This window comes from Micropterus salmoides, unplaced genomic scaffold (genome assembly GCF_014851395.1).
Source record: "Micropterus salmoides isolate LMB-PRFRI ecotype aquatic unplaced genomic scaffold, ASM1485139v1 Ms_hic_scaffold_1, whole genome shotgun sequence".
Classification (NCBI taxonomy): Eukaryota; Metazoa; Chordata; class Actinopteri; order Centrarchiformes; family Centrarchidae; genus Micropterus; species Micropterus salmoides.
In genome coordinates this window covers 40678045-40704126 of record NW_024040040.1, presented here as the reverse complement: position 1 = coordinate 40704126, position 26082 = coordinate 40678045, and the positions used below count along the sequence as shown (strand labels likewise).

The 26082-nt window shown below is 39.6% G+C and overlaps 2 protein-coding genes across 7 annotated transcripts in view; both read right to left on the bottom strand.

The window, feature by feature from the left end:
* arfgef1 (ADP-ribosylation factor guanine nucleotide-exchange factor 1 (brefeldin A-inhibited)) overlaps positions 1-4789 on the bottom strand; it is a 52355-nt gene extending 47566 nt beyond the window's left edge. For all 6 annotated transcript variants that reach the window (XM_038727676.1, XM_038727685.1, XM_038727699.1 and 3 more), the window contains exon 1: positions 4461-4789. In XM_038727676.1, the coding sequence (XP_038583604.1) occupies positions 4461-4584 (124 nt within the window). In that variant the 5' untranslated portion in view covers positions 4585-4789. The remainder of the gene's footprint in view (positions 1-4460) is intronic.
* A 1020-nt stretch (positions 4790-5809) lies between these two features.
* Positions 5810-24947, bottom strand: cpa6 (carboxypeptidase A6). The gene is made up of 11 exons (XM_038727662.1): positions 23995-24947; positions 20912-20987; positions 14594-14718; positions 12255-12369; positions 11807-11908; positions 11595-11699; positions 9948-10058; positions 9356-9446; positions 7993-8195; positions 7718-7802; positions 5810-6884 (listed from the first exon to the last, which is right to left on the bottom strand). The coding sequence occupies exons 1-11, from the start codon at positions 24108-24110 to the stop codon at positions 6670-6672; spliced, it is 1344 nt and encodes a 447-aa protein (XP_038583590.1). The 5' UTR covers positions 24111-24947; the 3' UTR covers positions 5810-6669.
* Positions 24948-26082: the final 1135 nt, after the last annotated feature.

Here is a 26082-nt window from a genome sequence, read left to right as displayed (position 1 = left end):
ACCAAGTGCTTGTTGATGGGGCATGGACCACCCCATGTCGCAAAACAACCAGATTTAATGAATGTTAAATCTCCCCAGACCATTGCGAACACACTACAGGCACTCAAACAGTTATATTTTCAGGCAAGCAAGCTGACAAGCCATTGACAACAGTAACGCTCACTCAAAACACAACTTTCTGGTATAAAGTTAAATAACCCTGCTCTCACATACACCCAAAACTAAAAGCAGCCATTTCTAGCAAATAGGCCCAGAGAAGCCAAGTGTACCTTACTTGCCCAGAGTGAAACTTCTGAGGTAAACAAGTTCCTGATGAAGAAAATGTAGCTTTTCTCAGGAGGTGGTGGACCAAACCAAGGACCTCAGGTGGCAATAAACATCCAATGGGATGACCATGTTACTCCTTGTCTGCTTAGAGTTAGCAGGCAAGTGTCCGCACTATACCGTATGGGCCTCTCAATTTAAGATAAATGCACAACGTAAATATCTTCAGTGATTTGTGAGGAGAAAAACAAAAGACACTGAGTATACAACAAAGCTTCAGACATAGATGGGTTTCTCTTTCTGATGGCTGCCTCCAGAATGTGAACAGATGCATCTGCATTTAACAAAAATTGAAGGGAGGCATCAAGAACGCAGCTGCAACATTTTTTTGCAGGTTGCTGTGACCACTGCAGCTGAGCCTCCGATCAAACACCCTATGGAGATAGAGATAATAAGCAGTATAGCATGTGCTCAGCAGGACTCAACACCTTAAGTGACTACTAGCCTGGAAACAAGTTCTCACTCCTCTTAGTGTGGCAGCTTGTACAGAGTCCCCTGATTTAGCTTGTTACATTCACAGTATGACTCACTCTCAAGTCAGAGAGGACAGGTTGAATAAATAAAACAATGGGACAATCCACAAAGCCAGTATCATAGGAAGCTAGCAGCGTGTGGCAACAATGACCCAAAGTCTCTTACTTCTGAGAGGTGGTGGACATGTAAAACCTTTGATATTTTGAGTTAACCGTCAGTCTTCCCTTCCCTGTTCCTCTCCATCAGACAGCTCCTCTCAAAGAAGCAGACGGTGTGATCCAGAGATAATACGACCTTGCACCCCTGCGGTTCAGAGTGTGTGAGAAATTTAGATGGTGTTCTTTTTGGGAAATTGCTGCCGAGTGACTTTCTGATACTCCAAGAGAAAGGTCAGTTTAGGAGCGAGGAGGGACGACTGGTCAAGGTAGCCTTATGCCGCATTCAGACCAACCGCGAATTTTTGCCTCGCGACGCTTTCCTCGCGTGAGTACATTCGCTGCAAGTGTTCACACACAACGCGAGAAGGCGATTTTAAGGCGATAACGTGACTAAACACAACTCGTCTTTACTACAACTGTGTGAACCCAAAGTAAACATTTTGCTGTGATTAAATAGCAATAAACAGATTAAACTGATGCCAAAATACCTACAACATGATGCAGATTTGTTAAACATATGAATCCATGCTTTGTCAGCTATGTCAGCAAGACAGCAGGATAACAACTTCTAAAATGTCTGTTTTCTGAATGGAGTTCGGATCGATCAGGGCTATTCTATGCTAAATTGGTTTTTATATAAATATGAAGTCCTAGTCCGACAGAGCTAATGACGCTAACAACAACACTGGAACCGGATGTGCACGGAACCTAGCTGCTGAGAAGCTCCAGTGAAGATAAATCAACATTGAAATCCCAAAAACTAAAGTAAAAAGCAGTTAACTCCGAGCTCCTCCCACGAGTAAACGGCGTAGTTGTCAGAGCAGAATCCGACTACGGGGGTTTATTTGTCCAATAGTTGCAGCGCTGCTCCCTGCTTCTCTCCCCCACGTTTAGCAGCTCTCAGCCGGCCAGCAGATTTTCAGTCACCTGCTCTGCCTGGCCCTCTCCACACAACGCACTGAAGCCTCGGTAACTTACGGTCAATCTCAACACTGATAGGCTATCGCGACTCAGCGTCATGAGACTTCTGCGTGACATGCGAATTCCTTTGCGTTGCCTTTGCATCGCCGGCCCCGCCCCCTTCGCATCGCTTCGCGCCACCCGACAGGAAATCGCGGCTCTTCGAGTCTTTGTATTGACTTTGTATGTAAACTCACCACCCCGACGCTCACTTCGCTTTTGGTCTGAAAGCACCATTAGCCAGACCCTCATACCTCATTCCCATACATTAAAACCCTGCAGCGATTCCCTACCAGGGGCTGCTGCAAATGAAAAAAATAAATGGGCTACAACAATAAAGGGAACGCTCCAAACAATACTTAGTTATGAACAGTGTCAACTTTCAGTGGCACAGGCACTCTCTCTGAGATGTCTCAGCGCCCCAAGAGCTAGAGGGGATTATGTAAGTCACTCAGTATACTAGGTCACCCAGTTGTTTTTGATATGCACTACAACTGTAGTGCTACTATGCTCATTGCAGAGATTCTCATTTAGATTTTTTTTAGGGTATGACTGAGCCTCAATGTGAAGTCAGCACAGACAAGTAATTATGATAAGATGTTGTACCACAACTTCATTTTTGCACTGTACTATTGAACAGGGTTTTTCCTGAATATTATTCTTTCCTTTTCTGACCTGAGAAGACCCTCAACCGTGACTAATACTGATTTTCTTTACGGAAAATTACACCCTAAAACAGAAGTCGTTGTTAACTGGTGAATTACAATCAGTAACATAGACACAGACTGTAGTAATTATGTAAGAAAATATATGGATCTGCTCCATAAATATTAAATAATGGAACAACTGCTAGGATGCCATATGACAGACATGATGGTTTTACTGGTTTATGGTTATATTCTGACTCACAGTTGGACGACCTACATTTCAATAAAACCCACTGGGTGAGTGACTAATTTACCTACAATGGTTGTCAACTGGTGACATCATCTATTAAAGTCTTTCTGCTCTTATTCCCAGGTAAAGACACAACACTGACTCTCCACAAACAACTGGAGCAGCACTACGCAAATTCTTATTTAGAGAGTATTTTCCCTTTGAATGCATGATAGAGAGAGCCTCCCTCTCTCAATGAAGGCTAACCTTTTTTCCCAGTTTTTTTCTGTTGCTCTGCAGATAGTCAAGTGGGGGGGAAGGAATATATAATTTGTGTGGGTGGGTTGGTTTTACAAAACATCAGAGCACGCCTAGACAAGGAGGACATTGCAAAACCGTACAACAGCTGAATGAGCTGATAAAAGGAGCAACTGTTGGGGCAGGTAGGATGTGTGGCTGCTGCCCAACATGGACTCATTGTTTCTCAGGTAGTGTCGTATTACTCCCTATATCAGGACAAACCCCAGCTTGTTCCAAGACACAGGCCAGATTCTAAAAAGTCTGGGATGTGAAATAAAAATTATCTTTGGTATTATAAAAAGGTAAATTTATATATACTCTGATCCAATTTGAATATTGGTTGTATCTTAATTGCTCTAAATATTGTGTCGAAAAATACACCTGCTAACAAATAGTTTCATAAAGCTAGCATATATAAGTTAAGTTAAAACCGGATATTAAATTATGTTGACTTCAAAGTAAAAGCGAGGTCAACGCGACAACAGCTTTGTACTGCTGAGAAAAAACACCCTATAAGAGGAGAAAGTCTGTCATATTAATTAGTTCTTATTTCATATCACTTCGGTATTTTCATATTTTGGGGAAGCTGGTCAGTATCACGTGTAAAATTGTAATTTTATTTTAGCCCTGACCGGCAATAACATCGTATTATTTTCAGACAGCTTGACATTGTTCTAGCATGGAGGCGCTACTGACAGCTGCCACCTTCTGCTTTCACTGTCCTGACTTCACATGTAGTTTTACAACACAGTGATGAAGAGGAGAACCCAGAGTGTTGATGAATGATTAAACTGGCCTATAAACAAAAGAATGTAATGAAAGACAAATGTCTTCCAACACTCCCTGCACTGAACGGGCACGACTACGTCTCTTGTTTACCAGGAAGAGACACAAACATCTCACCTTTATGGGATTAAACACATAAAACAAAGCAGTTTAAATAGTTGTAGTTTACACTTGACGAATGTATGAGGTGTAGTTGTGGGCTTGATATTGAAGCCGGATACAGCCGTTAACAACTTTGTTTTCTATCCAGTGGTCGGCCTATTCTCACATCGCTACTAGTTTCGCAGCATCGGTTCGGTGTTGCAAACACCCACCCCTCCTGCACCATTTCCGTGTTTTATACGGAATCATTTCCACGGAGCCCATGCCACGTCAATTAAAAACGAAGGTTTTGCTGAATTGTAAGGCAAGACAATGACACAATATCATCTGCCAGTATTTAATGAATGGAAAATACTCCGTGTCGCCAAACACTGCGACATTGTTGCAGAATAACCGGATAACAAGTGAAAGGGTGCATGACGTGTCTAAATCAATGAGCTCGAGCCTGCTAAAATGTGATGCTAAAACAAGGTAACTTACCAAGTGCCACCTCACAGGCTTTACGCAATTGCGAATGGTGAGCCTTTTTCACCTCCTTGTCGGCCAGGATCTTTTCCAAAGCTCGTGTAAGGAACATGTTTTTCGTCTTTTTGCCCTCAAACATGTCGCACCGGAATTTTGGGCGAGGTGTGCCTGGTCCCAAGGTGGGCTGCAGCCGCCTCGAATGGAGATGTATTCCTTTACAAATGTCAGCCGCAGAGTCCCTAACAGACAAACATAAATAAACACAGAAGGTGGGGTAAATCCCTCAGATTTCCATTAACGACCTGCCTCCTGCGCCATGTTGGAGAGGAAACGACGTCACGTACGTTTGAGGGCGGCCGCAGTGAGGCAGCAGGGAGAGAGAGAGGAGAGGTGTCATGGGTATGGTCTTACAGCTAAGCTTCACGTGTAAGCCTATATGGCTTTATTGAAGTCGCATGCTAAATAACTGGCATTAATGTATGCATTTTATGAATTAAACAACCAAGCATGCCAGCTTCAGCGTGTGCAGGATTTCTGAAAACAATCTTAATCTGATTCTCTCCCTCACAAATATTTACTAAAAAGATTTTTCCCACTTGAGAGCCTCTAATTGAATTTTTAATGTCACCCCTACCCGTGCATAAAGGCATATTTTTTCCTCTTCAATACAGTCATAAAAAATAATAATCTTAAAACATTAATTACTCAGATTTCTTTGTTCTCTGTAGTTAGTCAATACATTAAAACATTTTTCAGTCAGTTTAGGAGTGGTAGTAACAGGCTTCAGTCTGATGTTCTGGAGATGGGCCTACATTTTCTTGATTAGACTTGACTATTAGACGTCCATTTATAACTTTATCCTTGTTACAGCTATCATTGTACCAGTTTATATAGACCTACCATCATTTTGTTTAATACTTCACCTACGAATATGTCCACCTAAATGTTTAGTATTGCTACATGGGTTTATGCAGCCTTGAGCAACATTTAGCAACGTCCAGCAGAAAATACATTCCAGGAAATCTGGCAATTTGACAACCCAGATTTGGCAGTTGTGGGCGGCAGAGTTCACTTTAACTTTGGGATGTCTTATGTGTCGGTTCCACCATTTCTGAATCCATAAATAAGAGCAGAGCTGCAGAATCAGACTGGATATAAAGAGTATCACAGAAAAAGAGGAGGATGTTTGAAAGATAGTGCCTGTTTAAAAGTGTTGTGCTTAATTTAAAAGGTAAGTGAGTTTATCAAACATTCCTACAAACGTACAAACTATGGGCTACAAGTGCATTATAGAAAAATTGATAGAGATAGTAGAGTAGAGATAGAAAGATGAGGTTAATGTGACAAAATAAACATTTACGGTGTATTGTAACAAGTCAGATATTTATTAGAATCTCACATTAAGCACATAAGCTGTCAAAAGTAAACATTTCTGACTCTGTCATTGATCCATACCTGAGTAACGACACGGTGAGCTTCTGAAGTGACAGGTCATTCTTCCCAAAAAACAAAATCTAACAAAATAACATCTCAATTTAAACCAAACTCAAGACCTAACCATTGTCAGGTGTATATTATGTAACAACCCAAAATGTTGCAGTTATAAAGGCATTAGTACATTAACCTTATAGTTGAAAGTCTAAACTGGCACTTGGTAGGACTAATTTCAAAATAAAAAGCAACCAGAATAAAAATAGAGATGGGTTTATATTCCTTAAAAACAGTTCTTGTGAAAGTTTAACATAAAACATTTTGGAAGACATTGAAACCATAGCTGTTTCTTTAAAAAAAGTGCTGCTGTATCATGGCAAGTGCTCACATTACCACCGTTGACTGTTAAAAGCTTATATTATGGAGAAGTCTGCATTATTTATTTTTTGTAAGAGAAGAGCAACACAGAATTAGCATGGGACAAATGATGGGACACATAACGGCCCACTGATCCAGCAGGATGCTCTCTGACACTGTATGTGGGATCTTATTGTATATTAACAGGCTGGTCACTGGTAGTATTCATCGCTCCTAGCACAGAAAACCCACCACCATCAGTTCATATCTTATCAGAATAGGAAAATAAGGTGAACAACTTCAAGAACAGGAAACGCAAATTAAAATCTATGCTCTGCTATTCCTATTCTGCTCTTTGCCTGATAATATCTGGGAGGAATATGAGGTGTTGAGTTAAGTAACTGAGGGTGGAGCTCCGGTGGGATCTGCAGTGCAGTCATATATATGGAAATCTGTCCTTGTCTGTCTCACACTTCTTCAGTAGACCTGACGCAATGGCCTTCACTGCCCTCATAGTCTCAGTGCAGGTCGGGTTGATCAGGGATTCAGGCAGGAGGAAGCCGAAGTATCCTGTATCCCTCAACTCAAATGCAAATGCATACGGGATCCCGTTCCTGTAGGCCCAGTCTATAGAGCTGCCTGAGCTAACATCTGTGAAAAAGTTACACAAACAGAATAAGAAAATCAGAAGAGTCTTTTGTTATGTAATAATTCATAATGTAAATCAGTAACAATGCCAGTGATTGTTTGTATGTTGAAAGTACAGTACTTCAGTAAAAATTTGAGATACTTGTACTTTACTAATAATGTACTTTTTACTCCACCAGCTTTAACAACTTCTGTTACTAGTTACTCTTCAGATTAAGATTTTACACACAAAGCGTATATGAACAGTTTATAAAATATGATGCATTGTTACACTTAATAAAAAGTTGTAAATATTGGCTCCACCTTAACCAAGTACAAAATGACATACAACAAGTACAGTTTACATATCAATACATAAATAATGATGATCTGATTATATAATATTGTAGCACTGACAGGATCCCTCTGCAAAATGAGTACTTTGCTAATTCTTCCGTACTTTTATAGAAGAAAATTTCTGAATGCAAGACATTTACTTCTAATCCAGTATTTTTAGAGTGTGCTCTTGCTACCTTTATTTTACTTTATTATTACCGGTATTTAAATACTTCTTCCACCACTGCAGACAACGTGAATCTGAAAGCATTTCATTCCTACTGGTGCCACATCCACATCTCTGCATTTAGCTCCTCTCAAGCAGTACATTAAGACTAAACTGCACTTCTCCCTACTTCCTAACACAAATAAGCTTCCATTTTCCTTGTCTGCAATTGAAGAAACCACAGATGAGGTTGGAAGGAGAGCACAAAACAACAGGTACGACGTGACAATTCATCAGTTTGGTCCCATTTTCTAAACTTGGAAGATACAATGAAGAGAAAAAGAACAGTACTCACAAAGAGTTGTGGAGGCAGGTCCATATCTGTACCTCACTCCATATGCAGAGTACAGGGCTGTCACTGCATTTTGAGCTGCTAACTCCTGGACAGTGAAAGCACAAGGCGAGGTTATCAGTGATCCTATATATGTCTTCAGAGTAGGATTTAATATCAAGGCGTTCCAGTAACATTTAACCATGCATTAGGCCACTGGAAAGTGATGGATAAGAATATTATCTCATATAAAGTGTAATGTGTCGTGTTTATTTATTATCAAGAAAAGGATCTCTTACCACACAGTTGAAGTTGGGGATAGTGGCATACTTGTAGGAATAGGGGTAAAGCAGCATTTGGGCGTAGGCGTGGATGGATATATATGCTTTGACACGTTTCTTGTGCTTGCGTAAGAACTTGGCGACAGCCTTGACTTCAGGTTCGGACTCTGGGTAGGGACCGCAGTAGGTGTCATCACAGGGATGAGAGGAGGCACCCTCATCTGGGGAAGGACAGGGGGGGGGGGGATGCCATTCTCTTAATTACACCAGGATGCATTAAGCTGCAGATTTGGATGCACAAATCAAACATTTGGTCATATTCCATTCAGTTAGGCTATGATCTAGACTCTTTAGATTCTGGACACAATCCAGACACAGTGACCAAGCAGACACAGACTGAAATCACCAAAGTTGCATTATAATGCCAAGGATAACAGAAGCCAAAGACAAGGTTCCAAAATGATTAGCAGGAAACAGCATCTCAAATAAAATAGAACACAATGTAGGACTTGAAGAAAAATGATGATGAAATGAATTACTTCCCAGTTACTTTTCACAGTGTAGTCCCACACATCACAGGCTACATCGATGTTTGCATACAAAGTAAGTCTAGAAATAAGTCATATCTATAAATAGTAAAAGCAATGGGTTGGTCAATATTGTAAATTAGTAAGCATGGATTTCAGTCAGGCTGAATGTTATCTTAGAACTTGCTATGTCCTATTTTATGCAATGATGCAGTAGTACATTACTGAAGTATAAATATGTAACATTTCCATTATCAAGTGTCATCAAGTATAAATCCTCAACCACACATGTACTGTATGGCCACATAAACATAACTACCAAACAACACTGCCAAATATATTACTGTACTCCCTTTTCTCTGCTAGTTTATTATCAAATGCAAAAATAATACAATTTCGCAGACAGCACCTTCCCTTTAAGAAAAGAGTGAAAAGCTTTTAAATGAAGTGCCCAAATAGCCCATTTGTGATAAGATTCCTTTGAGAATGCAAAACTTGGCTCTTCAATTTCTTTCTGTTTCTCAACTCACACCACATCTCCATATGTCTGTTTGTACTGCAAATTTCTCAACTTTATTCTAAGGGCCCTCCCGTAAGGATGATGACTCAGCTGAACCCTCCAGCCACCTCCCACCAGAGACTAAATGACATTAAACACGGATTGTTTTCACCACAAAAATATTTTATACACAGCTTAAACTAATTAATAGACAGAAAATACTCCATCAGACTACAAGGAGTGCCGTGCCAAGTTTGCAGTGTGTGTGTCTCCGTGTACTTGTATGTAAGTGTGAGAAGGAGATTCTGTTGATTTTCCTCAGACCTCAGCTGAAGTTCAGCGTTATCAAACTCACCACACCATTTCACCTTCCAGTTTCTGTTAGCGTCCACTCCTCTGCAGTGGAACTTGTGATTTTTGGACCGCGTTTTCCTCCAGAATCGATCCTGCGGGACAAATAAAGACACTGTCACACACTGTGTGTGTCCGGTGATGGTCAGACTCATTGATTACAGAGCTACCTAACGTCTCCAAAATAATCCATCTGTCACTCACTCAGCTCTGGTTGGTCTATTACTAGGAGTGGGTATGTAGACAGTAGTCAAGGGGCATACTTCAAATAAATAAGTGCAGCATAACAGCAAAATCACATTGTTATTGCTCTGCTATTTTTCAATTACTGTCCAAATTGTGATCCACTTGGACACAAAACATAAAGTATACGGCCTTGAAAATATTCAAATGAAGTGATGTGTTACCAGTTGTTATTCTGAATACATGTACTTGCACCTGCATTTTACAAAGTATCAGAATACCGTAGAACTGTGTCTAAAAACCAGCTTCCCCTCCAAGACAACAAGCTAAATTGGTACTCATGCTGTTTGAAAAATAAAGTTGTCAACAGCTAGATTTAGTCTGTATTGTATATGTGCAAAGACCTACAGTACCGTGGTCCAGCTGAAATGATATCCATCCACATTGAAGACGGGCATGATGTAGAAGTTGAGCTGGTTAAGCAGTCGTCTCATCACAGAGTCATACTGGTATGAGTTGAGGGCCTTAAATTATGATATAAAACAGTATAATTATAGAGCATACTAAACTGACGACACAGATCTAGATTGTGGTTTAATCATACAACTGCATGTAAATACTGTGCTAGTTTTTCTTCCATTTTTGTGACCAAATCTTTAATGGTTTGACTTTTTTCCCCTTTTGCATTCATTATGGAGAACACATTAAATCAAGTAGTTGAAATATTGCGTTGACATTTTATTACACATCTATTCAGTAGGGTATTCATATAAGCATTATAAATATACATACATTTACATTCACATAGTAAGCTAACCTGTTTGGACCAGTCAGCTACTGTAAGCTGACTTGGTAGGTCACATGTAGAGTCATACTTTGTTATGTTTTCATTATTTTGTAACCTTACACATGCTACCACAGGTTTTTAATTCACAGCTGCAGTAGGTTAATACTCACACTATAGATGTGGAGAGCTTGGTACTGGGCTAATACCTGCTCTTTCCTCAGTCTCAGGCCAAGGTTAATATGCATTAAGCTTTAAACAAAGATGGCACCCTGACCTCCAGTGGCTAACCTCAGTTACTACATTTGAGTGGGTTCACATTTTAGGGCACCTGCTTGAGATAAGGGGAGCATCTTTGACTGTTTTCCTGAGTCAAATGTTTTCCATTGTTGTTGTTTTTTCTTCCCTTCATTTATACTGTTTTTGATTTTATGCTGCTATTTGTCTTTTCTCTCACCTATTCACTCACTTCCTATTATTTTTTCCTTCTTTGAAGAATTCCTCTCTGAACTTGTGAGTCTGTATAATGGCCTAAGGTGAACTAGTCATGTATTTTAGTTTGTCTCTTTCAAGCACAAGTTATAATGAAACCATCATACTGGAAGGCAAGCATTTGCAAACACAATGACTGTAGAGCACAACATAACATTGTTTTGTAAGTGGTACAGTCCATTAAACCCTAGACAAGCTAAGCTTTACTACTTTATTTATAGTGGCACACGCGGAAGCAGTTATTTTCTCAACAATTTTCTACAGTTTGACATATTAGTACCTGTCAGTAGAAGTATATAATAAAAGAAGTCCTTAAAATAGGCTATGACTCAGTGCTCTAAATTCATATTCATAGGCTTTCCTTTAATTATCTTAACATTCTGGCAGTCATTGTGTTGCACTATGCTCCCACTCATCTGGCATCTAAGTAATATAAAACAAGCCATCAAAGGTTCTTGCAGTTAAAGTCAGGCTCTGGTCTGGTACCGTCCTCGCTTCAGGGTGTATTAACTAAGACTTTAAGGGCGTGTTGGAACTTGTGCAAACGTCTGGGTTAAGTTCAACATCTGAACAATAAAGGGTATTCTTAAGCATTTTCATAAACGTGCATGGCAAGTGAACAGATGTTCCAGATCCCAGGGACAAAACATCACAGACTGCTTGTGTTGAGATATGTGTTCCAGTTAAGACATGGCTGAAACACGCACTGATGCAAACAATGCACACAGTAGAAGTAGTGTTTTGATATTTACATTTGCAGACTAGAAAAAGAAAAAAAGACTACCTCTTTGACAAACCACTGGCAGAAGGCAGGTCCTATCCACTCTCTGGCATGGACGCCACAGTCGATCCACACAGCTTTCTTCTGATGACGACTTCTCTTTCCTAGCTGACAGGAGACAAGTACCATCAGCTTTAGAGTAGCACTAGTGTGCAGGCACCTGTGTGTCTCCGTATGTCATTTTTCATGTGTGCGTCTCGTGCGTTCTCTCCTACTTGAAGCACATAAAGCGGTCTTCCCTCATATGACTTCCCGACGGAGAACATGTCAACCAGGTCAGGGCGGGTTCTGTTCATCTCAAACATCCAGCTCTGGATCTTAAGGACAGAAAAGAATGTAGAAGAGTGAATGTCATTCAAGGATTTGTTTACAACATTTTCAAGAGTTAAACATGGAGGGAAAAAAGGGTTGATATAATTTGCATTTTTATTTTTCAGGCAAATTAAAACATGAAAACCACTCTAACGCTGTGAAGTGTCTGAAGTAGAGTGCGTGTCTCTGTGTGTAAGAGCATGAGGTAGTGGGATAGAGACCTGTGGAATGGAATAATTGGGAGTTTGAGAACAACCTCAGTGAGGATATTTGTTCACTTTGTGTGTGCATTAGATTAGAAAACAGAGGAGAGTGAGAAATCGGTAGGTAGATGGTGGGCTTCACATCTACCTCTTCCAGAGAGTGGTAAACCTCGTAGTCATACTGAAACTCTGACCTCCGCTTGCGCAAGGAGCGATATCCCGTCTGCTTTTCAATTTCCTTCTGTAGATTGGAGATAAACACCCTGTGAATGGAAGAGAGGGAGTTAACCACTGTACCATACTCACTGTTAACATTAAAGTCTCCAACTAGCATGAGTTCCCTAGAAATGATTGTTTTAATTTTAGCATCTTCAATATTTCTGCCACTTTCCAATTATGGATACTTAATATTTATCATTTGTAAGTACTGTGTTTATTATTGGGCAATAAATAATTTGATAAGCTCGGTATTAAGCCATTAATAAGCCCTTTGGGTTGCCTGGTTACTGCTCTTAATCCACTTCTTGCAGTGAGTGAGTGAGCCAATAATAAAGAGCCTAATGTCATAATAAACCATCAGGCTGGAAGTTACTGTGTAAATGTTAGGTAATTGTTAAAAAAGGGTTCTTCCACTACAATAATCCAGCAAAGTTTGCAGTTTGTTTTAGTTTATTTTGAAGTTTAGCTGAAGTTTATTATTTATTCATAATAGCAGAGTGGAGAGGGGGTTATGTGCCAAAAAATAGCATATTTAGTAAAAGAGCTAAATCAAAAGACAAAAACACATTATGGTAGAAGAGTATATAAACAAGCAAGAAGGATTTGCAACAAGGGCTGCAACTAATGATTATTTTCATTATTGATTCATTTCCCAAATTCAATGTTCAATCCATAAAAAGGTGAAGAAATCCTTCACAACTTCCCAGTGCCAAAGGTGATGTCTTCAAATGTCCATTTTATACATTTATGTATTTACAATGATATATATGCCAATGAAAAGCAGCAAATCTTCACATATGAAAAAGCTGGAAGCAGGAATGTTTGACACTACTCTTGCTATAAAAATGTCGGTTTGTCAGAATAGTTGCTTTTAATTATTTTTCTGTGTGAAACTTTGGTCACGTGACAAGTGTGTTTCACAACATGGCAACATAAATGTTGTTATTGTTCTTATGAATAACTTATTTCTCATCTAAATGAATTTAAATATTAGTTAATGGTCATTAATAAACCCTTTACAAAATATGGTTAATTAGAAAGCGGTACCCATATTGCTACTGTAAAAGTAATGACTTGTATAGCATGTAAAATAATTGCATTGGGCCTCTGATGTGGTTGTAATATAAATTATATATATCTTTAATTTGGTGGTTTGATGGTTTCTCAGTGGCTTTCTGAGTGCGTAAGAGAAATGTCCTTTGGTGTTTCAGTTTTCTGCACAGGTGACATGTCTGTGTCTCTGCCCACAACGTTAACTCCAACTTGATGTGAGAATATAACATTTGCAGATGTTCCCGTTTAATAATTTGCTACTGTAGCGTCACTGCATTGTAAGTGAATAGAATATGTCTCATAGGTGCCGAGGGCTGGTGTGAAGCAGTGGATCAGGGGTCCTGGATTTGCTGTTGACTCATTCCTAACACTCATTATGCAACTGCTCTCACTCATCCTCTTCTTTTCCAACATCCAAACCTGTTTTCTATATCAGCACTCACCCTGTTTGACAGTTAGTTATGCCACTGCAGTCTATCAGTACTGTTCTCAAGACTGATCAGACACTATGCCTCTTCACGTTCCACTCCAACCTAAAACAGATGATGTGATCTCTTTTCATAGCAGCTATGTAGACCCCCATACTCTCCTAAAATACATCATACGGTCCTTATAAATACATTGGTATCCATAACTACCTCAAGAACAATAAAAAACATGTGAGATTAAAATGAAATTGTTGATGCCTCACTCCTTCAAAACCTAACCACCGACCAAAGACTCTCCCCTGCTGTGTGAACCATTTCTGAAAAATCCTCAGTCAATCAACACAGAGTATGGGGGGGGAAAACTCATCCTCGGATCTGCAATTCCTCCCTTGGGACATAGATGACAATGGAATTCTTTCTAGCTGCCGCTGTGGCTTCTTTGATAAAACTCAATCATTTCAACGTTAATTTTGATGAGGGATGGGGTAGAGAGATGAAAGGGAGCAGCTTGGGAGAGGGGCTCTGATGTACTGTGTGTTTTTGTGTGTCCCAGCTTTGAGGAAGTATGAGGTATTTTACATGCAAACTATGGCCGACTGCATGTGCAAATCATATATTCTGGCAGCGGAAAGCTGGGTAATTGCAACACCCTTTGGCTAACAGATGTGTCTCGGGGTTTAGGAGCTCTGCTAACAATATCACCAAATGTGTGAGAGTAACCAAGCAAGATTGCATGTGTATTGCAGTATGTCTCAGTATTTACGGCCGGTGGTCACTCCAGTCTTACCGATAGTCAATATGTTCCTCCTTTAAGAGCGCATGTAAACCTCGCGTGTCATTGAGTTTCACATGGACATCCACAGTGGCATTTTGACAGATTAGAGTAGCACTGTTGGGCTGCCAGAAGTCCACCTAAAGGAACAGCACAAATGTATTAGATCAGTGGTTACAGAGACACAAACACCCAGCAGGATCTTTCAATAAGGGGTAGGAGTGGGTGATAAAGCTAAAATACGTTATCATTTTCAATATCAGCATATTTCGTGATATAATACATCATCAGGAAAATCAACTGGGAAGCTGTTTCTGGGACAAAAATAATCTGAGAGGAGTGTTTTTCGGCTAATCCAGCAAATTCAATTCCTGACATGGAAAAATACTTACTCATAGTTGTGCAACAATCATACACAAATCCAATATTGATCCATACAGTAGCAGTGCTCATTGGTTTTCAACCCTCAAAGACCTAATACACCAAGAGATACTAAAAGGATAGCTACCATGGTGCAAACAGTATGGCAACATTTCTTACAGCTGTCTCATGGTACACTGTATTTTGTTATCACCCAACCGTAATGAGAGGGGTTGATGGTAAATGATTGATTTGTTGTTTTATTTATCCTTTTTTGTCTGACTTGGTGTGAATTTATTGATGAAGGATGTATGATGCTGCCGAGACACAACAATCCCACTTTTTCTCTATCGATCGATACCAGTTCTGATAAAACAAAAACAAAAAGAAGAACCAGTGCTCTGTTTTTCCTAAATTTAAAATCTGCAATCTGTAAAAAAAAAAACGCTGAATTTTGCAATAACAATGACATGAATCTATCTTTGACGTGGATCTGTTGTGTTCTGGGTGAACACTGGCCAACGCACCTAACAAGGTCACCACTGACACAGATACCAATCCAGCATGTATCCAAGGACTGCCATCTTTTCTCTTTATATAAAAAACAACACAGTACACATAACTATTTCATCATTGACATGTATACTGTAGGTGTGTGTAATTCAACTAAACAAAACTGAAGTTAAGGGTTAAGGAACATATGTCTCAGAAAAAGAATTGACCCCAAGAACGACCTTATTATCTTATCTTCTGGGTGTTTAAAACAGCTCCAAACGTTTGGTGATGATGACCGAGATGTTTTGCCAAGACCTGGACGGTTTAACATTCCTCTCATCTCTACCTTCAAGCGATGGACTAAATCAGGGGAATGTTGATGACTGCAAGCGTTAATGGGGCAAAACACACTCTGACTCCCATTAACAACTCGCAGTGAAATTACTCTCCCTCTGCTTTCCTCTCTACTGTTCGACCTCATATTAGCAAAAGAAATCCAGTCTTTCAGCGGCTGTTATCAAACCGTGATAGTCAGGTCTGTTAGCCTCAGCTGAAACAGACAGCCCACTGGCTATGCTAGCCAACTATATAAACACAGACACCATGTGGAAACTGATAAAATAACAAGAGAGAGGCAGAGAAACTAAAAGAAAGGAGAAGAATTTTTGAGTAAATAGGAAAATGCTGATCTGCAAATGATACACACAGTAGTGACAGCAAAGAGAATACTATATATTCAGTGCTCCTGAGTGTGCAGACATGTGTGAACGCCCTCAGCTGGCTTTGATTTTCTACTATTGCATGGGGGCAGAGACATGCAGGCTGGCACACATGCTTGTTAATGTGTCAATTGGTTTAATGGTTTACAGAATGCATACCAGATTAATTTAACTTTGGTTAGAGCCAGAGGGGTAGAAACTCTTCAGTTGGAATGTATGGTGCCCTCGAGTATAAACCGCTCTGCACTTCTGTGGGGTTTCCAAATGGTTAAGTACCCCAAATGTTTCAGCACTGCTCTTCTGTAAGCCAAACAAATCCAAAACACAGATGCCTAAAAGGCACTTAAATATCCCAGACCAGATAACACAACTCCTCACAAACAATACTCTCAATTTAAAATTTTATAGCTGCATTTATGAGCCCTAAAGAGGCATTCTTTGTCTGCATTATAAATCTTTTGCTGTTTGTGTGTCTGTATACAGGGTAGCTATAAATTCAGTTTTTGTTGTTTTGGTGGATGTAATATTGGCATGGGCAGAACAAGAAAGGAAAAGTTATAGTTTAATAAAAAATAGAATGGCTTTACTTAAGGCAGATGAGGTGAAGCTGCTTGCGTTTATATGTTTCAATGTTTATATGTCAAGTAAAAGAAAACAAGTTCACCAAAGTAAAACAGACCACAACAGATCTACCTATTGTACGTTTTCTGAATCTCACTAGCTGGCTCACATGCTTCATAGCCCGAGACTGGATGCTCTGATATAAAAAGGAACAGGCCTTTCTTCCTGAGAGTTGAAGATCAACATCACTCTCACTTCTGTGTAGTAAATATGAGTCTACAGCCAGCAGCTTTGCATAGCATAAAAACTGGAAATAGGGGGAAACAGCTGACCTGGCTCTGTCCAAAGGTAACAAAATCTGCCTACTGGCACCTCTGCAGCTCTTTCATTAACACATCGTATCTTGTTTGTTTTATCTCTACTATAACAGCAAGTTGTAGTTTTACGGGGTGTTTATGTGCCAGCTTATTTCCTGGCCTCACGGTGACTTCCTGAAGTTCGGTTGTCAACATGTTGATAGCCAGCAGAGACCCCTGGAAGTTAGTTCCCCACATTTTCTAGTCCTCCAGCTAACTGGCTGCTGGCTCTGGGGCCACGAGATTGCACAAGATTGGTTAATTGTCCTTTTTTCTCTCCATGGTGCATTTTTATAAAAAAAAAATTTCCTTTCACCATAATGCAGTTACTGTAGGGTATGGCTAATGACATGACAGCTCGGGGTTGCTGGTTGTCATGGTAACAGAAACTGCTCTCTGGCGTGTGAATTTTCAAGTGTAAATAGAGCTAAAAGTCCGTCATGGGAAAATAAATTCATATTTTCAAGGCATGCTGTGGTTTTAAAAAGTTTGGAAACCACTGCTGTATAAACACAAAGCCACAAGTCCTTTTTGCAGTTGAATTGTTTTGTTATTTGCTAGACATGCGGTTTTTGAAAATAAATGGCATAAGTGACATATTATATTATATTATATACTCATGACACTAAATTTAACGAGAAGACTGTGGTCTTGAGAGGGGTAGCATCTCCTTCATGTTTACTGCATTATCTAACTCTCAGCAAGAAAGCAAATAGGCGTATTTTAGTTAGGGGCAGATTATTATGCCTGTTTGGTCAGTCAAACAAATTTGAATCAAGTCAACTGATCTGCACATTGGTCATGCATCAAGAAGTGAGGATGAACTTTTAAAAGAGAAAATCCACCCAATGTTAAATACAGAAAAGCTCAGTTTAAGTCTCTCCTCAACAGCAAAACAGACAGACGGTAAGGGTGATGTCCTGAAACTGTTCCATAGGCAGTAAATAATGGAATAACTCATTGGAGGTGACGACAGCAGCCATGGTGATTTTACTAAAATATTAGTACATCTGTTTCACAGATTGAATTGTGCGAGTTTCTCAAGCAAATCTTCTGAGAAAGAGGAAAGGAAACAGACACTGCTCCCCTCAAACAACATGGAGCCACTCGAGGTTTCTATTTGTTTCAGTTTAATCTCTGAAACAAATACCTGATCAATCAATAGAAAAATAATCAGCAACGTTTTGTGATAATGAATTAATTTTCTGAGACTATAACTTCACATAATACCTAATTCCAGTTTCTCTATTGTGAGGATTTGCTTCTTTTCTTTTTCTTTCATAATAATAAACTGAACATCTTTTGGGGTGTTTGGCAATAAATAGACAAAACAAGCAATCTGAGGCCATCACATGTTGACATTTTTCACTATTTTATAGATGATGATATAGATGTTAAAAACATATGTTTGATTAACTGAGTTGCTGGGATTAACAGCCATAAATTTGTTCTCCAGGAGCTGAAGTGGTGATCACAATGACGCACAAAAGTAATTATTAACTTTTTGTGAAAATCAAGCATATAATAACACCTTATCTTGACAATGCGTAGCTTTGGTGAAGGTATTTGCTCTACTGGGTGCATTCAGGATTCTGTTGTCTTTATATCTCCAGGTTGCCCAGAGTTCACCTGCCATTCAAACAGTACGTCTATACAGAACTGTTAAGTTTACTTTAAACTTGTATTACCTGTTAATGCAGATCAGACTCTCATTCATGGTGGCTTTCACAGCTCATTCAATCTACCATTTAGACTGCTTCAATTTATCCTAAACTGTTGCTGCTGCTGCTGCTTCTAGAAATGCAGAGCACGTTGATTCCTGTATACCAGAGGATTTTTCTTGGGAATGATCTATCCACCAGATGTTTGGAATGGCAAATATAAAATAAAGGTTACATGTTATGTCAATCAACAATAAAGCATAGCCAAACAAAATTTTTAAAATCCTGGATTATTACTTGAAGAAATGCCTTATTTTGTTGATTATCGATCTGATTCTTGATTCTCTTGTATTTTTTATTATATTATATATTCTGTAGTGTACAGTAGTTGTTTATTATTTGACCTCATGCCATAGCCTGAGGCACAAAACTTTGACTCTGGCACTGGAGGCATGGCAGTGTGGCTAAGCTACTGAAAACACAAGTCCACAGCTGTCCAAACACTAGCTGCCACTGCCTCGGCTGGCCTTGGAGCACCGTGTCCACTGCCCTTACGTACATAAAACTCCGGCCAGGTCCTGACCATCGGCTTGGCTCTCTCCTGGTATCCCTCAAAACTAATCATAAACATTTCCTGAATCCTCTTTTGACCTCTTCTGTTCTTTCCCTGCTCTAAGCTGTATTGGTTCTGGACCACTAAACAAAAGCCTGACATGAACCTTAATAGATGCCTTTCATATATGTTGTTAATGAGCCATGTGGCTGCACAAGTACAATCCAAGCGGACCAGACCAAACTGGAGAAACGGTCCACACTGTAGGGCTGTAGCCAGGATTTGAGAAATTCTGAGAGTGAAATCTCTGCGACCCTCCCAAAGAAAGTCTCAGAAATGTTTTAATTGGACTTTTCATATTTATTTTTCAATAGCTGTTAGCAATTATGTTGTCTTTTGCTCCGAACATTACTACATAACAACTACATAAACTCAACAAAACTCCTAACTAAAACAACAGTCGCAGAGCTTTGTCTCTATTTTTCCTATAATTAATACAAACTTCTATCCAGGAAACTTCTTAGGGAAACTACTAGGAAAAAGACATAGAATGAAGTGTGAGATGGTAATAAAGGATAAAATAGGCTGCTAAAACAGAGATGCAGTTGAGAGCTCTGAAAAAGCTAGTAAGTGGGCCTTGTGTTGAGATTATTTCATAGCCCTCTACGCTACGATGACTTTAATTTATTTAGTCTTAAAATAATGGAATCAGCCTGTAAATGTGTACGTTTTTAACTGTAGAATGGAAATCTTGGTGGCTGCTAAACCCCCCAAACTCAACGAAAATATAGAGAGGACATGACCTCAGTGGTACGGCCCTTCATTACCCTTTGTTTTATCACCATAAAAATGTGAAGATTGCACTCCCTCTATTATTTAAAGGGATGGTTGAGATTTTTTGACATATGGGGCTCCGATTTAACCTGCGAGTGCTGGTATTGATGCGTGGATATTTTGTCTGTCTATGGACAGAATGGATAGAGATGTCCCTGGATGGACAGATAGAAATAATCTATGCAAACTAAAACAATGTGCAACGGAAGGTCACCCATGCTCCTGAGGCTGATGGGTAATTACTCCCAAATGAGTCTGGGAAAAGAGGCGAGGCCTTTGTGTCCTCCAGGGTTTCCCCCCTAATTTCAGTATCTTCAAAACACATGTTCATATAGTTTCCAAACATCCAGCATCATTATGAAGAAAAACTTTTGTATTCCCCCCATTCTTCTCCTGGGGTTTCTCACTGAAACAAATACAAAGCATCCTATCAACAGTATCTCAGTGTTTCAGACAGGGAATATGTCCTGACTGTGTAAGATGACCACACTCGGCTGCTCCCTGTCTCTCTGTTTGCTTATCGCTCTCCCCAGCCCTCTGTCACATCATTCCACCTTCACCACTCTGTCTGTGACTGCTGTACAAGTGTCATAGAAAGCCCACATAAGCCGGCCGGTGTGAGCAGAATAACAACATGAAATTACATTTTAATGTGGCATTTAGCAACAACAACAACAAAAAACAATGAAACAAAAGATTTTTGAGTGAAATTATTTCAAATGGTGTGTGAGAAATTTACAGTAAATAAGTCAGAATAGTGAGCAGTGAGTTTGTGTGTGTGTTTATGTGCCAACCTTCATATGTCCCAGAATTTTCTTGAGCAGTTGCACCTCCTCATCATTACCCGGCATTATCCTGAAGACTTGATCACTGAAAAAACAACAGAGCTCTTCTAAGTGTCGGCTTACTACTGGAATGAAAGTGCCCCAAAAGGGATTTTACAGCCATAAAATTCACTGTAACTGTGAACAGGGCTCCATTTTCACTAAGTGCACATGATTTCAAAAACATTTGGGCCATGAAGTCACAGGTAATGTAACCTCCTTTTGTGCTGATTGAAGGTGACACTTATAATAGCAGATGTTTGATGGCTAAAATGGGTGGTTCCTCTTTTAGAGTCCTATAGATGACAGGGCCAAACCCCAGTCAAACAATCTGTGTGAGACATCATTAAAGGATTATGTTTCATCGTTTCCAGCTCTGCAGGTACCACCTGGAACTATTCTTTAGCAGATACAGTAGCAGCAGCTGTTTGACATTTTCATACGGTAAATACATCAATCATATACTGAAATGCAGGCTGAGACTGTAGATAGATGTGAAAAACACCTGCTTACATGTGAACAGTCTAGCATTCAACTTTTCTTGAGGAGAAAATAAATAATTTGAATTAGGAAGTATCATCAAGTACTTCAATGTGTTTGACATTGCAACAGGCACATATATATAGATCAGACTGACTGCCGAGATCTGTTTTTTTCTGTCATATTAATGTGTGGTGTTTATACACAGAAAATAAATCATTCATGAATACAATACTGTAATGTGAAGGCAGAGACACTGTACAAGGTGTTGCATGGTCCACTTTTGGGGTTTATTTAGTCAAAATTCATTAATGAGATGAGGCTTAAAAAAAGCTGTAGTAAACTGTATTTAAGCACCTGTGGTCAGAATAAAAACAATGCTGCTTTTGCTGCTTTTGAGTACTTAATTTAATTTTGTTAAACAAGAATCAAAAAGAATTTAATTTGAGTCACCTGCAGAGAAAAGCTGAATTCATTTGTTGTAGAATACATTAGTTATAATTCAATATAAAAGACATTACACAGTATTATTATTATTCACATGTTGGTCTTGGCAGATCATTGAAACACAAACTGTAAGTCAATAGAGAAGCTTGACAGCGTTTCTAACTCAATCTGCAAACCAGATCTTTTATACAGCCGTGCTACACAACAACTCTTTATCCTCATCATGAATCTTACATAGTGTTGCTTTTACTCTGCAGATTACACTTCCTGGGGTTTAGCCTTAAAACCAACACGCTGCCAATAATACATTGCAGCCTCTTAATTATGGACTCTCAGTGTCAGCCCAGTTACCTGTCTGTCTGCCAGGTTGGGTATGCGTCCACTTTAATGTTTTCTAAACCTCTTTCTTCCTCTCTCTTGGTGTCTTCATCTCTAATGTTTCGCTTATTTCAAAGAGCTTTTTGCAATGTGTCGCACAGGAAGTTGGGCCCCCTAAACAAAGGTGGCAATAGGCCATGCTGAGGAACAAAAGTGTCCAGGGTGTCCCGTGTGAGTAGCCACCCCATTTCAGTGAACACAATACCAATCAACAACCCCTAACTTGGCAACAGCGGTGATAGAATATGGACTTCAAAGCCTTGCTTTTGGAGGTAAAAATACCGTTGGGATGTAATGAGAAATTGGGGAAACTGATTAAAACCAGTATTGTGAATCTAGACAGATTTCAAACTTCAAAAACAAGCTTGCAGTATGATATATTCTCTCTGTCGGAAACATCAGAGAAATGTGTGTTCCCATATCAAATTTATAGGACTTTTTTGTTTTGGTGCATTCAGCACCATGCACACTGTCCCTGAGAAAATAAAGTGTCTGTAGTTCAAACTGAACCATTTTCCCCCTTAAAAGACGACGGATTGTTTTCGTTACAGTGTTGGCCTGGCAAAAGCCTTTTGCTTTGCATCAACATTACCAGCTGCTGGGCTTTCTGAGCTAAAGCTGTCCTTAAGTTGTCAGTCTGTTGATTCCCACGGACGTACTCTCTCTATGGATGGAAGCAATTTGCTGTTTAAAATCTGGTCCTTAAATCAAGATGTTGACTCTCAGTAGTGTTTTCATGATGTAATACAGTCCATTCATCATCAATGTCAAAATGCTCTGTTAATGAACTACATTGTTTTACATGTTTGGTCTTCTTATTGAAGACTGAGGACTCACTGTAAGGGCTGAGTAACGCAAACACACACACACACACACACCACATTACTGATTTACTGATTACTTATTTTGATTCACAATGTTGCACTTTGGGATTTTTTGTGTCAAACCAGATTTGGTGTGAGGATCACAATTTATGGAGTATATCCAAAATATATGTTATTTAGGACAGTCGAGGAAGGGGGTTTCCAGCAGAGGTGGTCTCCCTTTGCCGCTAAATGATATCAAAAGGTCTTTTGAAAGCAGACCATAAATCCTTACATGCCCCAGTCATGCCCCAAATTACTATATGTGTTATCCAAGTGGTCCCATTGGATACCTTAGCCTATTTGTCCAATTGCTCATATTTCACACACCAAGGTCAAATCCTGAGTGCAGCTACTGTTAGAGAGGTGTGTGTCCCACATTCAGCCTGATGTAGAAGGACAGTTTGACAAAAAACACTGTTGTAACACATTTGTCCTCTCTTGTGATTAGAACAATTACACAAATGTAGTCTGGAGTTGCTGCCTTCTTACAGCTATAATTTTTGAAATGAATACTTTGAGCAGTTTGACAGGCCACTGGTGCTGCAAGGATTCTCAGTGTCATCTGTGCATATCACGAGCAATCTGAATGCCTCTCTGCAGCACATCACAATACCGTCTTATCCAAATGCCGTCATACAACAAGATCAGTCTAGAGTAAACTGAGAACGTTATATTATGTCTCAAACTGGAAATATGTCTCAAAAACGATGAAGAAGATGGGGGGCATAAAGGCTTTCTTTGTTCATTCTCTCCATACTCTCAACTAAAGATAAAGCCCGTCTCTTGGTGTGTAGAAAAACTTCTTCTGATAGCGACAGTGGGCTTTTCCTGCAGAATGAGAGCTCTCGTGAGCCCCAGAAATGAATGGGGGTCTTTACTCACCCTGCGTAGCGGTTGTTGTAGAGATAGGCACCGACGGGACATAGCACGTTACTGCAGATTATCACACACGCCAGTAAAACTGAGGCGCGAAATGCGCTCCGATGGTCCAGCACCATCCTTGGCCAGCAGATCAAAGACGGCAGATACCGATTAGGTTACTTTTGCAGGGTGCACGCCAACTTCTCAGAACACCAATATGATTCAAACTCTAATGACTCGGTCCGACACACCATCAGCAGATTCTGGCAAAGTCACTTTTTTTGTCGCGCGGCGCTCTCCAGTAGTTGTCCTCTGACACAGAAGGTGCAAAAGTCGGTCATCTGGCACACGTGAAGTATTTGCCACCTCTTTCAAGCTCTGGAGGGAAATGCTGGGTTGCAGCTCTTTTTAAAATGAGGAGGACCTGAGTCACGTGGCCCGGTGTCGGCGAAGTTGGTAACTGGATCCCTGATCACCGGCGCGCTGTGTGTGGGGATAATCTAACTGTGCTTTTAAAAATGGCAAATTATGTGTCTCTTAACATTTAAAGTGATGCATTGTTTTTTTTCTGTGGAGACAGAAACTTTATCAAGTATCTCATCTTTATCACCTTAGAACAACAGGCGTGTTCTTCTAGTGTGCTCAGCTCATTTGAAGAAGACAGTTATTTTCTTGCTTTGATAAAATATCTAAGAGCCTTCATGTCACTGTCAAATGCGCTGGCCACTTGTCCTTGTATACATACACGTGATGAACATTCCTAAAGTAACTGTCATCTGCACACTGGTGATTGCTTTTTCTGATGTATTTTTGTCATAAATTGACACTAAGAAGAACAGGATGTCCCAGTGATCATCCTATTACAGTGCCATAATGTAGTAGTCTAAACAAATTTGAACAGTACAAAAGAAATATATGTCCCGTGTGGAGAGAAAGAAAATAATGAATCCAGAAAACAAAAATGGAGAGATGTTCATCCAGACTTCCAAGAGTCCATAGAGCTCCTGAATCTTCAGATTCCTGCTTTGTGTGCCATGTGTCATAAGCAGCTACCAGCTCTGTCAGTGCTTTGGCCTGCCCACCAGGAACCCTCCTCTGTGGGGCTTCAGGTGGCTCTCCCTGTTATTCCAGGCTTTTCGTGCCTCCGTTTGATCCTCTACTTATCACCCAATACAGTGATTAAATGTCTAAGTCAACTGCCAGCCTTTTCCTTTTGTGATTGCATGGCAGCAGCACATTTTTCACATGCTTCTCTGCAGTGTCAACAGAGCACCACCTGTTTTACACCCAATTACTGTACAACAGACCCTAAACACTCCCTGCTCCCTCCATTCCCCTCCCCACCAAACAGACATAGACAGTAGGTAGGACACCCACTTTAATGCACAAGAGATGATGATGAGTGATTTTTTTCAGTTTATTAAAATGATTTTTATTGGGACTGAAAAGGTAAAAATCATCAATCAAATCTGAAAAGAAAATGCAATTCTGAGTAGTAAAACATTTTTTTCTGGTTTCCTGTTCAATCTTGCAACCCTTCAGATTTATCTCGCAAACAACAAAAGTTTCCCTGAAAGTTTTAATTCAGATTTCTACAGGTCCAGTGTCCCTTCATATATTAAATATATTACATATTGATAAGAAAAAGCAAGGGGTAAAGATTTATAGTGCACTGGAAAATGTAATCAATGTTTGCTGAAATATTGTCCCAAAAAGATTTTGGAAGACCAAAAAAGAAAAAGAAAAAACAAGATACAAAGGAGGCAGTGTGTGACTTATATTTAGTGCAATGGATAGTCCTGGGAATTTAATTTTCTTAATAATGAAGGCGTTATATGGCTACACAAGTCTCTTAAATAGTGTTTTGCCTGCAATTACAGATAAATATAGATTTAGCTTATTACAAATAGTGGCCTCTATGCCTGGTACTAATTGATCATTTCCCACTATAGAGATGCCTTGTTATTTTTACCACAGCATCTAAATATTATGCCGGGAATCGTATAATACAACTTATTACTGGATTTTGATTAATAGCTGCGGGGACTTCTATATTAACATAAACACGGCCTTTGACCCTCCAAGTAAAGCCTTTTTGGCAGTTATTAA

Bases quoted from the DNA above. Each gene is read 5' to 3' on its own strand.
- cpa6 (XM_038727662.1), bottom strand. From the start codon at position 24,110: ATGGTGCTGGACCATCGGAGCGCATTTCGCGCCTCAGTTTTACTGGCG. The intron at 14,719-20,911 runs GTTGGCACATAA...CTGTTCCTTTAG, and splicing joins AAATTCTGGGACATATGAAG to GTGGACTTCTGGCAGCCCAA. The intron at 11,700-11,806 runs GTAGGAGAGAAC...GTCTCCTGTCAG, and splicing joins GACCGCTTTATGTGCTTCAA to CTAGGAAAGAGAAGTCGTCA.